The 15766-nt window shown below is 58.3% G+C and overlaps 1 protein-coding gene across 2 annotated transcripts; it reads right to left on the reverse strand.

Moving 5' to 3' along the window:
* Positions 1 to 12213: 12213 nt before the first annotated feature.
* LOC105480734 (solute carrier family 25 member 1) lies at positions 12214 to 15528 on the reverse strand. 2 transcript variants are annotated; one of them, XM_011739879.3, is made up of 9 exons: positions 15263 to 15528; positions 14819 to 14926; positions 14628 to 14727; positions 14412 to 14550; positions 13785 to 13869; positions 13511 to 13615; positions 13244 to 13359; positions 13089 to 13162; positions 12214 to 12905 (listed from the first exon to the last, which is right to left on the reverse strand). In XM_011739879.3, exons 1-9 carry the CDS (start codon positions 15354 to 15356, stop codon positions 12791 to 12793), a joined length of 936 nt encoding a protein of 311 aa, XP_011738181.2. In that variant the 5' UTR covers positions 15357 to 15528; the 3' UTR covers positions 12214 to 12790. The 2 variants fall into 2 exon arrangements, with proteins under 2 accessions (XP_011738181.2, XP_070936112.1); XM_071080011.1 differs by lacking the exons at positions 14628 to 14727; positions 15263 to 15528 and having other exon boundaries at positions 14819 to 14932.
* Positions 15529 to 15766: the final 238 nt, after the last annotated feature.

Genomic DNA, 15766 nt, shown 5'->3' on the forward strand with positions numbered 1-15766 from the left:
TGGGCCAGCCTTGGCCTCCCAAAGTACTAGGATCACAGGTGTGAGCTACTGTGTCCAGCCTCTTTGCTTATTTTTTCAATTTTCGTTTATTTATTTTTTTGAGACTGAGTTTCACTTTTGGCCCCCAGGCTAGAGTGCAGTTGGCACGATCTCACCTCATTGCAACCTCCGTCTCCTGGGTTCAAGCAATTCTCCTGCCTCAGCCTCCCAAGTAGCTGGGATTACAGGTGCCTGCCACCACACCCAGCTAATTCTGTATTTTTAGTAGAGACGGGGTTTCACTATGTTGGCCAGGCTGATCACGAACTCCTGACCTCAGGTGATCCGCCCGCCTCAGCCTCCCAAAGTGCTGGGATTACAGGGGTGATCCACCACGCCTGTCCTCTTTGCTCATTTTTATGTTTTTTTTTTCCTTTTTTCTTTCTTTCTTTCTTTTTTTTTTTTGAGAGAGTCTTGCTCTGTGGGCTAGGCTGGGGTGCAGTGGCTATTCACGGCTCACTGCAGCCTCAAACTCCTGGACTCAAGTGATCACATGAGCCACCGTGCCCAGCCAGTTGTTTGTTTGTGGTTGTTGTTGAGTTTACTTATATTATTTTTTCCAATATGTCATCATGAAAATTTTCCAATATTCAGATAATTTGAAGGGATATTCACTACCTAGATTATTTAGTGATTAATATTTTGCTATAGTTGATTTATCACTATGTATGCATTCGTCTTTTCATTTTTACAAACGGGGTCTGGGTATGTTGCCCAGGCTTGTCTCGAACTCCTGGACTACCCTGATCTTCCCGCCTCAGCCTCCCAAATTGCTGAGATTACAGGCGGGAGTCACAGCAGCAGGCCAGGATTGTTTTTATTAATCTTTCAGTGGCCTGCCAATGGTATATAAAAATACAGTCCATTTCTGTGTAGTCATCTGGTAACTGTTTTAGCATCCTAGCACACACCCGAGAAAAAGAAACTTTAAAAATAGCTAAAATAACGAAATAACTAAATGGGCCAGCGCGGTGGCTCACGCTTGTAATCCCAGAACTTTGGAAGCCCGAGGCGGGTGGAGGCGTCTGAAGTCAGGAGTTGGAGACCAGCCTGGCCAACATAGTGAAACCCTGTCTCTACTAAAAATACAAAAAATTAACCAGGTGTGGTGGTGGGTACCTGTAATCCCAGCTACTCGGGAGGCTGAGGCAGGAGAATTGCTTGAACCCAGGAAGCAGAGGTTGCAATGCACCGAGATCACGCCATTGCACTCCAGCCTGGGTAAAAAGAGCCAAACTCTGTCTCAAATAAATAAATAAAATAACTAAATGGAAATTCTAGAACTGAAAAATGCAACATCAGAAATAAAAAATTCCCTAAATAGGCTTGACAGCAGAAGAGAGATAACAGAATAACAGAAGAGTCAGTGTGAGACTAGCTGGATAATAGAAATTATCCAGTCTGGGGTGGGATGGTGGCTCACACTTGTAATCTCAGCACTTTGGGAGGCCAAGGCAAGCAAGTCACTTGAGCCCAGGAGTTAGAGACCAGCCTGGGCAGCATGGCAAAACCCCACTTGAATTTCTACGAAAAATACAAAAATTAGCTGGGCATGGTGGCACATGCCTGTAGTCCCAGTTACTCAGAGGCAGAGGTGGGAGGATCGCTTGAGCCCAGGAGGTTGAGGATACAGTTAGCCAAGATGACACTACTGCACTCCAACCTGGGCGACAGAGTGAGACTCCATCTTAAAAAAAAAAAAAAAAAATCCTAGCACTTTGGGAAGCTAAGGAGGGCAGATTGCTTGAGCCCAGGAGTTCAAGACCAGACTAGGCAACATAGAGAGACCTCCATCTGTACAAAAAATTCCAAAAATTAGCCAGGCATGGTGGTGCACACCTGGAGTCCCAGATACTCAGGAAGCTGAGGTGGGAGGATCATCTGAGCCTGAGGATGTCAAGACTGCATTGAGCCATGATCATGCCACTGCACTCCAGTCTGGGTGACAGAGCAAGAGACTCCATTTCGGAAAAAAAAAAAAAAAAAAGATGCAAGTAAAAGAAGGTATTTTTGTATAGAGTCAATAATATATAAAAAGGCAAAAATAGAGAAAATAATGAAGCCAAAGATAAACAAAATTAATAAATTGAACTGAATCAGAAAAAAGGAACACAAATTACTAACATCAGGACTGAGAGAAGGGATATAACTCTAGATTCTGCAGACATTAAAAGATAATAAGGGAATGTAATGAACAACTTTATTAATAATCTATAGTTAACCTACAGTTAATATCATACTTTCTGGCAAAACATTGGTTATTTTCTCCCTAAAATCAAGAGTAAAGTAAGGATATCCATGACACTTCTATTCAACATTGTCCTGGAAGTCTTAGTGCAATAAAGCAAGAAAAATATATAAAAGGTATAAAGGACTTGGCGTGGTGGCTCATGCCTATAATCTCAGCATTTTGGGAGGCTGAGGCTGGAGGATCACTTGAGGCCAGGAGTTTGAAACCAGCCTAGGCAACATAGTGAGACCTTGTCTCTAAAAAATTTTTTAAAAATTTGCGGGGCATGGTGGTGCACACCTGTAGTCCCAACTACTTAGGAGGCTGAGGTGGGACGATCACTTGAGCCTAGGAGTTGGAGGCTGCAGTGAACTATGATCATGCCACTGCACTCCTGCCTGGGCACCAAAGCAAGACTCCATGTCAAATAAATACCTCAAGGCCAGGCGCGGTGGCTCACGCCTGTAATCCCAGCACTTTGGGAAACCAAGGTGGGTGAATCATGAGGTCAGCAGTTCGAGATCAACCTGACCAGCATGATGAAATCTCGTCTCTACTAAAAATACAAAAAAATTAGCTGGGCATGGTGGCGGGTGCCTGTCATCCCAGCTACTTGGGAGGCTGAGGCGGGAGAATCGCTTGAAATCGGAAGGCGGAGGTTGCAGTGAGCCGAGATCGTGCCACTGTACTTTAGCCTGGGCAATAAGAGCAAAACTCCTCTCAAAAAAAAAAAAAAAAAAAATTAAAACAAAAAACCAAAGTGCGCAAGGCCATCCACTCCGATATCCCACCCCACACATCGGCGTCCCACCCCTTCACCATCAGGGCTGTCACTTTGCTGCCAGAGCCTTGTTTAAGTTGAGATCCCCCGCCTTGCCTGCAGTTCAGCTGTGCTCCACTAACCCCCAGGGTCTCATCTTCATTTCTGTCCACCCGCCGGCCAGTCTCTGCATGTGCCAGCTGGGCTCTGACACGGGGCACTCTGCTTCATGCTGTTGATGGGTGTGTCTGGATCTGTCATGTTCTCTCCCCAAGGAATCAATAGTGCTTAGCAACAGCCTCTGAGTCCCATGGCTCTTGGAGTTCCTCCCCACCTCTCAGGTGCCCAGGGCGCTGCACCAGTGACACTGCCTCCCAATGTCTCCCATCCCATTCCCCCTGGTGACAGTTCTTACTGTCATACTGCGACCCAGGCCGGGGGCTCTCAGTTCTCCACCTGCCACCTTGGCATCTACAAGGACGGAACACCACAAAATGCTGGAAACACGAGAAGAGTGACGGCTCTCCGTTGCCACCCTGCTGGTGCGGGATCCAATAGCGGAGTGCTATCCTTCAGGTGGGCCTCCCAGGGCCACCCACCAGACACCCACTGTTGAGGTCAAGTTCCCTAGAAGCAAAGCCTGAAAGCGAGGATTCTTGTTCTCGGGCTGTTGCTGAGCGTGTGCTCAGGAGAGTGGGGAAGTCCGTGCTGCCTTCCGGTGGTGCTGAGCCCTGAACAGTTTCCAAGAGAAGCTTACCTGTTCTTACTTCTGGAGGCCAGGAACCCCGATCAGGGTGTCAGCAGGGCCATGCTCTCTGAAGGCTCCAGGGGACAGTCTACCCCCTGCCTTTCTCCCAGCATCTGGCATTGCTGGACCCACTGGGCATTCCTTGGCTCACACATGCCCCCTCCCATCTCCACCTCGGTCATCACATGGCCTTCTCCTGTATGCAGCTCTTCTCTTCTGAGGACTTCATCAGTCTTACTGGGTTAAGGACCTACCCTACTCCAGTATGACTTCATCTTCATTTACGTGGTTTTTGTTGTTGTTGTTTTGCTTTGTTAAGAGGCAGGGTCTTGCTCTGTTGGCCAGGCTGAAGTGCGGTAATGTGGCCAAAGCTCAGTGCAGGCTCAACCTTCTGGGCTCCAGCAATCTTCTCACCTCAACCTCCAAAGTAGCTGGCACCACAGATGTGTACCAACATGCCCAGCTAATTAATTTAAATGTTAATTACATCTGCAAACACCTGATTTCTAAATAACTTCACATTCACAGGTACGATGAGCTGGGACTTTGGCATCTCTGGGGGACACAACAGAAACCTAGAGGGACTCACCATCCTGGTTTGCCTGGGACTTTCCCAGGTTTTGGTGCTGAAAGCCCTGCTTTCCAAGAACTTCCTTAGTCTTGGGAAAACTGAGATGCCTGGTCACTGTGGAAGTAGGACAGGGCTGGGTGGTGGAGTGGAGACTGCTGAGCAGAAGTCTGTCTCTGTTAGAGGTCAGTTTCCATCATTCCACATGAAAGCGCTGGGGCAGACACTGAGAACTTCACAGATCTGAACTACCTTTTGGCAAAGCAGGGACGCCCATGTATCAGCCATTGTCAGGGTTCTACCTCTGGGTCTGGAGGGCTGCTGTGTGGGTGGCTGTCATTCCCCAGGACAATTCTCCAAGACCAAGGCCATGAGCCACCAGGAGGCAACAGTCAGCAGGTGGGGACCAGTAGGCTGACCTCAAAAGGGGATCTGAACAGAGTCATCTGTGCACACCCATCCCCTTGTCCTCCCAGTAAATGGCCCACCGCCCCACCTACTCACCTGGGTAAATGCATACCTCGACTCTTGTGCACCTTGGTAAACACACACCTGTCCGTCCAGGTAAATGCCCCACTCACTCACCTGCACAGCGCTCACCTGCCTCTGGGGCCGCTCAAGGCTCAGCTGGTGGGCAATGCTTAACACTCCCCACTCCCACCTTGGATCTCATCGTTCACCTCCAGATCCAGCTGGCATTGCCCATGCCTGTCCCTGTGCACTGCCTCCGCCTTGGCGCCAGTCACAGATGTCTGCTACCTGCACCCCCATAGTGGCTGGCTTTTGAACTCACTCTCAGCCACTTTTCTCTCCTGTCCTCCTCCCCAAAGTGAGCCTCCCCCAGAGAGGCGTCAATGCTCGCCACAAACACAAGTGCAATCATGGCGCCCTCACTTCAGATGCCCAGAGTGAGTGGTCCTCAGTGCCTGGAAGCCCTGGACTCTGCCACCTCTCCCATCTGTCCCCTCCCTCCTCACTCTCAGCTGCTCAGGCCCCTGGTCAGCTCCTCCAATGCACGGAGCTCGCACCCACCCTGGCTCCTTGATACCCTATCCTGGGGCTCCCGGCACCTCTGCAAAGGGGCCTTCCCTGCTGTCCCCACCTGCATCTCCCTAGACAATCCCAGTGCTTGCGGCTGCCACCATTTCTTTCCTCGATTAAAGAACAGACCTGATTGTTTCCAGGACTGGATGAAGCTGAGACAGATGAAGGGGGCAGGGATCTGGAGGGGCTGGGGGAGAATTAGAGGCCACAGAGGAATGGAGCTTTGGGTGCGCACGGACAGACCACTGGATTTGGTCAGTCAGGGCCGAGACGCAGGAGCAGCTAGGACCCAGGGAGCTGGGGGGTTAGATCCCTTAGGTCCTGCACATGCAAAAGTGAGGCTGAAGTAGGGGAGTGGTCCCTCGGCATGTGAGCCCAGGGGCTTCCCGAGCCAAGTGGCAGCCAGAACAGTGGGGAGGGGCAGTCATGGAGGTGGGGAGGGGGCGCTGGCCCCGCTCAGGGCTGGTTGGGGTGGAGGAAGCCCGGGCCCAGGCCATCCACCGCTGGGTCGAGGCCACCCCGCCTCGAGGCCGCGGCCATCCGGATCCCCTGATTGCTTTCTTTCATCCCGGTGCCTTTCTCAGCCACAGACGCCTGCTAATGCCTCCTTTATCACGGAATTAGGGGATTTAGGGCCGGTCACACAAAGGGGCCCTCGATAGCGGCCATAATCAAACTCCAATCGGCCGATCTCGGGCGGTCCGGGGAAGAAAGGAGCGCCGGGGATTAGCGCGGCTCCGCGGCCGGGCAGGCGGAGATAGCATCCGCGCCGCTGCGGGGCTGAAGCCGCGGAGGGCTCGGCCGCGCACGGAGAAAGGCCGGCTTAGCTCCTGGAGCCGGGGATTCTGAAGCCATTAAGGGGGGCATTAACACCCAAGTTAATCTGCTTTGGTCGCTCAATTGTCAGCATCGTACGCGCGGGGCTGAGGAAACTTGGCTCCCAGCGACCACAGGGCCTTGCCACCCGGCAGTCCAGAGCTACGAGCTGGTATCAGTTTCCCCAGCTATCACCTGGCCAAGGCGGGCCCTGGAGCCAAAAGGGAGATGCGCACGTTGGTGGGCTGGCCAACGGGTCTGGATGAGTGGATCCCCAGCCCCTGCCAGCCTTCCTGGGTGATCAGGGAACTCAGAGAAGTTCCTGCCCCTCCCGACCCACACCACTTGTGGACCCTGATCGCCAGTGCTGCCCTGGGTGCCACCCACACACTAAGCTTGGGTTGCATGGCAACATGCGTGACACACCTGTCCCCATCAAGCAGGATCAGGGGGCAGCCTGCAGACTGGGTGGATGCTGACTGAGGGCAGCTAGCAGCCCCCTTGCAGACTCTCCATCTCCCCTTTGGGGTCCCTGTCCAGGTACAGCCCCCTGAAGGCCTCTGTTGACTAACTCACTGACAGAGCAGAAGTGACACCACCTGCTCTCAATCCAGCCTCACTCTTCATCTTCAGTCTTTTCTCACTAGGTGGCAGAGGGAAGGACTGGGCCTCCACAGGTCCCAAGTAGGTCCTTTGTCTCTGCCTGAGTTTTCCTATCTGAGGAATGGAGCCGGCTAAGGAAAGGCCCAGCCAGGATGTGCCAGTATGGTGTGTGGCCTGTGCTCACTGCCACCTTCTGTGGGGACACAACCGCAACCCAGACTCCTTCTCCTGTTCCTGCCAACAGGCCCCCAGAGTAGGCGGCTCAGAGGGGTGTGCCTACACCTGCCTCCTCTTCCATGGGCATGTGGCAAGGCCACCGTGCCTTACATGAGCCTACAGGCAGCAGTAAGTGGCTGGACTGGAGCTGGCCAGGCAGGCAGGATGGGGTGGGCAGTAGCAGAGGAGAGGCTAGTGGAGCGCTCTGGTTCCCCATCTTCTTTCCCATGGCTGAGACTAGGGACATTGGGACAAAAAGTCACAAGTGGAGGAAGAGAGGCAGTCATAAGTACATTTGTCTTTCCTTCCCTCTCACCTCCCTCCCTCCCTTTGTTCCTTCAGCAGTGACCAAGGACCATCCAAGCCCGGTGGAGGGGACACAGGCGTGAACCACAGGCCCAGGCTCTGCCCTCTGGGAGCTTGGGTCCGAGGACACAGTTAGACAACCGGATGGGAGGGCGCCGTTCTGGAAAGGGAAACAGGCACCCCACCTGCACATGAGCCAGGCAGGGCCTGCAGGGCAGTGTGAATTACAGGGGAAAGGAGGGGGGAGAGGAAGAGTGTTCCAGGGCGAGGAAGCCGCGCCCGCAGCGATCTGGAGTGCGGTGGGGAGCACGTGAGGCGGGAGAAGCCCAGTTCTGGGACACGCAGGCCAGCTCTAGGCAGGGGAAAGGAGGAGCGGGAGGCCAGGGAGTGTCCCCTCAGGCTGGTGAGTCAGGATGGCCCAGGCAGCCTCCAGCGTGGGCCTCCGCTGGTCCCGGGAGGCGCCGTCAGAGGCTCGGGGAGGGTAGACGATATGGCTGGGCCGGCGAGAATCCAGGGGCTGCAGGCAAGGACGGGGACTCGCGATGAAACCCGAAGGTCAGGGGCTGGTGGCAGTAACCGCGAGGGACCTCCAGGCCGCCCAATCAACCTCGGACGAGGCGTCGAGCCCGCGGCGGTGCAGGCGGCCGGGGTCTGAGCAGCGCGGCTCCAGACCTAGCAGCCCCGGCAGGGCGCGTGCACAGCCCCGGGCTACTGGGCGCGCCCTCGTGACGCCATCAGCGCGCGCCGCTCCAACTTCCGAGCGCAAGCATGGCGGTCCCCGCAGCCTGTGCGCTCCGAGAACGCGATCCGACTCGGCGGCCCTACCTGCCTGGATGGCCGGTCCGCGAGACTGAGGAAGTCCATTCCTTTTTCGGAAATGGGCCCCAGGAAGCCTCTCGGTGTGGCTGGGCACTGAGCGGGGCCCGGGTGATCTGCGGCCGTGGCCCCCGCCCCTCAGCGCAGGCGACCCCCATCCTGGCCCTGGCGGGCACAGCGCCTCTCCCGTGACCTGGGCCGGCCCGCTGGATGAGCCCCCGGATCACGGTCGCTGGCATTTTATTTACCTTCCTCCATGACAACCCCAGGCGAGTCCCCGGGGCCCCGAGAGAAGGGGGTGACTGGCCAGGGCCATCGGCAGCGGCAGCTGGGGCCTGCATAGGGCTGCCTCGGGGCGACTGGCAGGATGGCCGCGAGCCTCGGGGGCCGTAGCCCCCAGCGCATGGAATGTGCCCCGGGACCCAGGAGCTCCAGGAGCCGCGCTTGTGAGAGCTTGCGCTGCTTGGAGCTAGTGAGCCACCGGCCACGGCAGGGATATAAGCAGAGCTTGGAGGCAGAGGGATGAGATGGTGCATCTCTTGAGGTCACTTCAGGAGATGACACTCCTGTGGCTAAGTGTAGCCTGCCAGATACAGCTAAAAGCTGGTCATTGTTCCCAGGTCAGGCCTGGTCAGTGGAGAATTAAGTGGGCGATGGGTGGTGGATGAGTGTGGTTTGGCAGAGGGGACAAATGTGACAACAGTGTAATAAGGGCCATGTTGGGGAGGGTCAGGGGTCAGGGCCTGGCCCAACCTGAGCAGAAGGGAGGCTGCTCTCAGGGATACTTGTCAGGTAGGAATGGGTGGAGTGGAACTACAGGGCCACCATGTTTCCCATGGGTCACCCATGTTTTTGGCCTTGTCATGTTTATCCGTGATCCTCAGTGTTCTCTGTGGTCCTCCCAGCACCCCTTTCAGGCTGTGCTTTCAGTTCGCCAATGTCCCTGCATCATCTCTGCCCCTGTCCCTTGTGTGTCTGTTCAGTCCATGTTCCCAGGTCTTGAGGTGGCCCCTGGTTCTGTGCCCCTTACCTAAGACCCTGTGCAGGGAATCTGTGAAAACACAGAGGAAATAAAAAGTGAGGAAAATACTACTCTTTCATCCTCGACCAAGATAGTGTTTGTTGTGAGTGCTGAGAGGGACACAACCCCCAAACCAGCATTCTCTTTGTTGGCTAAGAGGAGACAGACCCACTGACAGGAGTCATTGGCTTTTTTGAATACTAAGCTCTGACTGCCATTCATCATCTACACAGGAACAGAAAGCCCAGTGTGGAGGAGGTGGCACGCAGCAGTGTGTGAGGGGAACGTCAAGGAATCTGGGGAGCGGGAGGATGGAGCGGGGTAGCTGCCTGGAGGCCTCAGTCCCACAGTGGTGAGGACAAGGCTGGAGGTTAGCCATGCCCTGCCCTAGGTGTAGTCACCACCTCACCTGCTCCCTCGTCCTTTTCTGTGAGGCCATTGTCCCTTCTGGGCACAGTTGGTAAGGTTCAGATTCCAGACTGTGACTTTAACTGGCCACTGTGGCTCTGGCTGGAGCAGGACATGGTGACCTGGAGTCTTCATCCAGTCCTCCAATGTGCACTTAGCCACCTCCTGGGGCTCTCCCCAGCACTGGCCGAGTGTCCTGGTTAGTGGGGAGACGTGGAGCACCACGCTAGAAATCAAGACCCTTCTGCCTGCAGGCTAGCTTGGAGACCCATCCACATGTCTCTGCCCCTCTGCCCCTAAGGGCCCCAGTGTTCTTAGTCTATGCTACTCCCTGCTGCAAGCCTCCTCTTTGCAGTCTGGTTAAATGCAACTTGGCAGGCCGGGTGCGGTGGCTCACGAGGTCAGGAGATCAAGACCATCCTGCCTAACACAGTGAAACCCCTTCTCTACTAAAAATACAAAAAAAAAAAAAAAAAAAAAATTATCTGGGCGTGATGGTGGGCACCTGTAGTACCAGCTACTCAGGAGGCTGAGGCAGGAGAATGGTGTGAACCCCGGAGGTGGAGCTTGCAGTGAGCTGAGATCACGTCACTGCACTCCAGCCTGGGCGACAGAGCGAGACTCTATCTCAAAAAAAAATGCAATTTGGCTCCCTCCAGGCCCCTGCCTGCCTCTCCAGCCTCCAGCTCTTTCCTGCACAGACACCTTTCCCCTTGGGTCTCAGCCCCAAGACTGGAGGCTGCTTACTTCTTGAGGGAATGTGTGAAGCAGCCTACAGTGTGGGTTCTATCTACCAGAGTAGGTAGCTCCTCCATGCTCGTGGCCCCAAGGGACTCAGACCCAGCTCGATCAACATTTCTGGCTGTGCTACCTGATGTCTGTCCTGTGATTCAAAGCATAAACAAGGTGACCCTGAGAATGGCAGGGGTCCAGGGAGGATGGAGACCCATGCCATCCTACACCCTGCTCTCAGCTAGTGCAGCCTCAGCCCCTTCCTTTGGAGAGGGACAGGGACAGGACTCAATGCAGGTGTGCAGTGAGTGGCTGGCATCTCTGGAGGTCAGGATGTGGGGGCGGGGGGTTCCCTTCAGGCAGCTGCGAGGCCTTGGCTACTCCCAGAACTGCCTGGAACCTGGGGAGACTGTAAACAGCCCCAAGAAAAAAGCTGCCATGTGTGAGGGCTTGCTCTGCACTAAGCATGATTCTCAGCACCTGCAGGGAGTACAGCAAGTGGATGCTGAGGCCTAGAGGGCAGGCCCCAGAGAGCTGAGTGCCCCTCCAGGTTTCAGGGCTGGCACTGTGGACCAGTGCGGCCCACTGCCTGCTTGCCAGCCCACAACAAAGCTTCTGAGGTGCAGGGACAGGAAGCATCTTGGTGTGGGGTTCTCGTGGTGGCACTTGCATGCCCTAGTGCACAGGGGCAGGAGGGGAGGCTCTGTTGCCTGGGCCCTTTCTCTTCTGTAGCAACAGATTGGGAAGTCTGCCATGAGCATGGAGAGTGCATGGCCATCCCGTCACAGCACAGGTTGAGTGCTGAGCCACCCCCAGCCCTCCCTAGCCCAGCGGCTCTCCCCAAGGAGGCTTCCAAACCCTTTGCTCCCTTCATACCCCCAAACCCATGCTTGGCTGTCACCTCTGGCCCTTTGCACCCCAGACTCCTCCCCAGCTGCACATTCCCAGGATTCCAGGGATCCGGTGCTGTGTGAGGTCATCAGGACAGGGCAGTCTCCCCAGGGACAGAACCTGTTCACATGGAGTTTCTGGCTGGCAAAAGCTTATTCTCCAGTCCGAGCCAAATGCTTGCATGACTTTTCCCCCACGGAGGCACTTGGACAGGAAGCTGGTTTTTCTGCACAGCCAGGGGCACTGACTGATCCTGTCCTGCCCGAGTGTCCTCCGCGTGGCTCATAGGCTGTGGAAAGAGGAGCTTGGCCCCATGGGGACATGCCAGTTCAGAGCTCTGGTCTCCAGCCAGAGGGACACCTTCCTCTGAGGCTCATGGCTGTGGCATGAGGTGCCCAGAGAGCCCTGGCCAGGCAGCCCCACTCCGTGTTGCCCCAGGGCAGCTGCCTCCCAGCCTCGGTGAAGGAACAAGGAAGGGCCCCTGCCCAGAGCCTTTGGGCAGCAGAGGCCAGACACCCCCACCAGGAGTTCAGAGGCCCCAGCATGCCCCCATCTCCTCCTCCCCACAAGCAGCGCATTTCACTCACTCAGGAGCTGGGCATGCCCCGGAGGGGCCCTGGGCAACCCAACCCTTCCCTAAGCTTCCCTGTGGGTGAGGGGCAGGCAGTCGTCCTGGGGACTCCATCTCCTGGGTCCAGCCCCCTGCTCTGAACACTGCTCTCTGCCAGGCCACCCTGAGGCCTTGTGAACACACCCTTTTACCCATATCATGGGATCTTGCCCACAGGCCACAGAGAAGGCCAGGGTGCAGCCCAGATCCTTCTTGGCCTGGCGCTGGGCTTCTCAGGGAGCCAACACTGTGGCCACAGCTACCCTTCCCTGGGTGGACACTAGGCTTTCCCTGTACCCCTACTGCAGTGTCCTCAGATGAAGGTGGCCTGGTCCCCTGCAGAGGCACAGCCACCAATCGCATGCACAGATGGGCCCATACAGGGACAAGCACAGGACAGGAGACTGCAACAGGATCCGGTTTATTCTGCCTTGGCAGGGTGGTCCTGAGAGTGGTGGGTGCCACCCTGTCCCGGGCGGAGGGAGGGCCCGAGGGCCAGTTAAGGCCAATGGCGGGAGAAGCGAGGGGCTGCAGCCCCTGGAATGCGGTGAAGCCAGGCCGAGGCCCGGAGGCAGCTGTGGTAGGCCGGGGCAGGGTGGAAGGCACCGGACTGGGACCGGGCCAGGGCTACAGGGCCGAGGACCCAGGCCACACGGGCACCCCGGGAGGCGGGGCACAGGTCACATGACACAGAACATGAAACACAGGCACAGGGCTCACAGTATGCACATGGACAAGTGGGCACGGGGTCACAGGCCAGATGCACACCCAGCCATGGCTGGGCCAGACACCAGGACACAGTGGTGGTGTCAGACCACAGGGGGGACACATGGACTTGACAGCCACAATGCACAGACCAGGCTACAGAGCTCGAGGGACGTGGGAAGGGCCTTTTGGCACTACTGCACTGGAATCATGTGAGACAAAGGTGGTGGGGCACTCTGGAGGTGCCTGGGGCGGTCCCCTTGCAGCCTCTCTAGGCTTAGTCTGTCTTCCACACTTTGTTGAGCAGCTTCACCACTTCATCATAGATGATAAACACTATGGCCACATCCAGGCAGACCCGGCCCAGGCGCGGGACAGTGCCCTTGTAGAATCTGGGTGGGAGGAGGGGTGGGGAGAGGAAGGCAGGTCAGTGCAGTGTCCCTGCACAGGGCAATCCCCAGATGCTGAAGGGGGAGGCACAGAGGCCTGAAGGGGACGGCATAGGGTGTGGGAAGGCCAGGTAGGCCCGGAAAGGTCTGAGGTGGGGACAATAGCCCTGCCCCTCCCCTACTCACGCCTTGAGCCCCTCCTTCCTCAGGATCTGCAAGCCGCAGTCCCATGTGTTCCGGTATTTGTGTGCCTCCAGGCCCTGCGGGACATCAGCAGGCAGGGGCTCAGCAGCTAGCTCTGGCCCGGTGCCCCCTTCCCATTGCATTCCCAGTCCCCGCACCTGCATCCGGGTCTTAATAACATCCAGAGGAGTGTTTCCAAAGACACTGGCTGCGCCTGCAATAGCTCCGAAGACCCCAGTGATCAGAGGGTTCATGGGCTTGTTGGGGTTGTCCCCTGGATATGAGGGGTAAGGTGTGGTCAGAGGGTGCCGGGAGGAGCCTGGATCAGCACCTCAAAAGGTGGGTGCCCGCCGCCCAGGGGTGGTCTCAAGGAGAGGAGAGCAGTTGGCCCTGTGCAGAGACAGGGCCCTGTGGTGCAGACACACCTCGGTACCAGTTGCGCAGGGAGGTCATGACGAAGAAGCGGATGGCCTGGTTCGAGCCCTGCTTCAGGACGGTGGCTGTGAGGCCCTGGTATGTCCCCTTCAGCCCTGGGGGAAGGCAGGCACGGGTTTGCCCTGCAGCCTCTCAGGCCCTGGCTGGGAATTGGTGTGTGTGGAGGGTGGGTGCTGCACAGAGCCCAAGGCAGGATGGGAGGTGCAGGCCCTTCCCACCCTGGCCCAGGTCCCTGAGCCCTAGCGGGAAGGTCCAGTGGCGCACCTTGTTCCCGCACAATCTCCCTAACCCCGTGGAAGAATCCTCTGTACTTGGGGTTTGGAGAAGTCTGGTCGTGGATGAACTTCACCTGAGAGAGAGAAGCAAGAGCGCAGGTTCTCGGCAGCCACCTGAGTGGGTCCTGGTTAGCAGGCAGGCCCAGGGCCCATCCAGGGTGGAGGAAACTGGGGCTGCAGCTCTTCCCCCAGAAGCAGTGTAGCCAAGGCCGCCCGGGGCCGCCCACACGGACCATGCCCCAGGACACAGGGCAGCCCGCACAGACCATGCCCTGGGACACAGGGCAGCCCACACGGACCATGCTCCGGGACACAGGGCAGCCCTGGTGAGCCGCCTCTACCTTTACGTTTGCCGTTCTTTTCCAGTGTTCGCAGTGAACGCGTCATTTTGTTTTCTGCTTTATAAAAGCATTTTGTAAATAAGGCTGCCTTTAGCATAGATTCAGCCTCCACGGATGGCCCTTCGTGGCAGGCGTCCTGCTCCAAGGCCCCGCGGTCACCCCGCATCCAGGAGACCCTCCCCAGCTTGCCGGTTGCCCCTGGAGCACCGGGCCAGTGCGGCCGCCAGTCTCCGTACTCCCTGTGTGTCCGGGGTCCTCGCCAGGACCTTCCCCACCTTGATGGTCTCCATGGGGCACACGACCACCACGGCCTCGGCCACGCCGGCGCCTAGGCCACACAGCAGCCCGCGCGTGCTGTCCAGCCGTCCCTGGGCATCCCGCATGTGGTTGCTGAGGAACTCGAACATTCCGAACCTGGAGGCGGGAGGCGGGTGAGAGGGGCTGCCGCGGCCGAGACCCTCCTCCCGCAGCAGCCCCGGGCCGGGCCTCACCTGACGGCTGCCTTGGGGATGGAGCCGTAGAGCAGGGAGCTGAGGCCGCGGTACAGACCCAGGACGCCATGGCTGCGGACCGTCTGCCGCACGCAGTCCCCTGCGGGAGGGGGCCGTCAGGACCCCACTGCCCTCGGTGCCGCCGCCCTGGGTACCCGCCCCCCGTGGCGCCGCGGCCTCCCCCTCCTCACCGATGCCCCGGTACCGCGGCGGGTGCGAGCGCTCGTCCAGCTGCAGCTGCGTCTTCACGTACTCAGTGGGGAAGGTGATGCAGATCTCGATGCCACCCGCCAGGCCGCCTGCAGGGACCGGGCACCGGCTCCTCAGACCCCCGCCCGGCCGCCGGCGCTCGGGCCCCTCCCCCGTCCCGGACTTTGCCCGGCGCGGCCGCCGCGCGAATGTCGCGGGAACCTGGGCTGGGGCCCCACGACTCCATGCCCCCACCCCGTTGTCCCGGCGAGGCGCGGGGGTGACAGGCGGCAGGCGGGCTAGCCCCAGCGCGCGGGGTGGGGACCAGGACCGCGCCCCCACGACTCCCAACCCAGGGCCCAACCCGGAAGTGGGGCGGGGCCTCAGTGTCCCGGGCCCACCCGGAAGCGTGGCGGGAGTGGGGTCCGCATCCCGGAGGGGCCCACCTGCCAGGATCGCCTTCCCCGGGTGCGTCAGCTTGGCCTTCCCGGACGCAGGCGCGGCGGCCGCCAGAGCGCGCGGGGCGCCGGGCGCGGCCATGGCGGGCGGGAGGCCGGGCGCCCAGTGGCGGCTTCGGGTCCGAGCCTCCTGAACTCCGCGCTCGGTCCGCGGTGGCGGCAGCGGCCGGTTATGGTCCCGGGGGCGGGGCGGCCGCGTCAGCTCCAGGTCCCGCCCCGCGTGGTCCGAGTCGGGCCCCGCCCCCAGCCCGCCCCAAGCGGGCCGGGAAACTGAGGCCGGGGCGGGGCGCGCCGAGGCAGGCGTAGGGGCGGGGCCAAAGCGCAGCCAATGGCCGAGTTTCTGGGCGACCGCGAGCCGCGGGGCGGGGGCGGGGGCGGGGCTGCGGGAGGCGGGGCTGCGAGAAGCGGAGCCGTGGCCCAGCCCCGAGCTATGGGTCAAGGTGCACAGTATGCCGCTCCGCAGGGAAGCGGGCCTCGGGTCTGCGCGACTGG

Source organism: Macaca nemestrina, chromosome 15 (genome assembly GCF_043159975.1).
Source record: "Macaca nemestrina isolate mMacNem1 chromosome 15, mMacNem.hap1, whole genome shotgun sequence".
Classification (NCBI taxonomy): domain Eukaryota; kingdom Metazoa; phylum Chordata; class Mammalia; order Primates; family Cercopithecidae; genus Macaca; species Macaca nemestrina.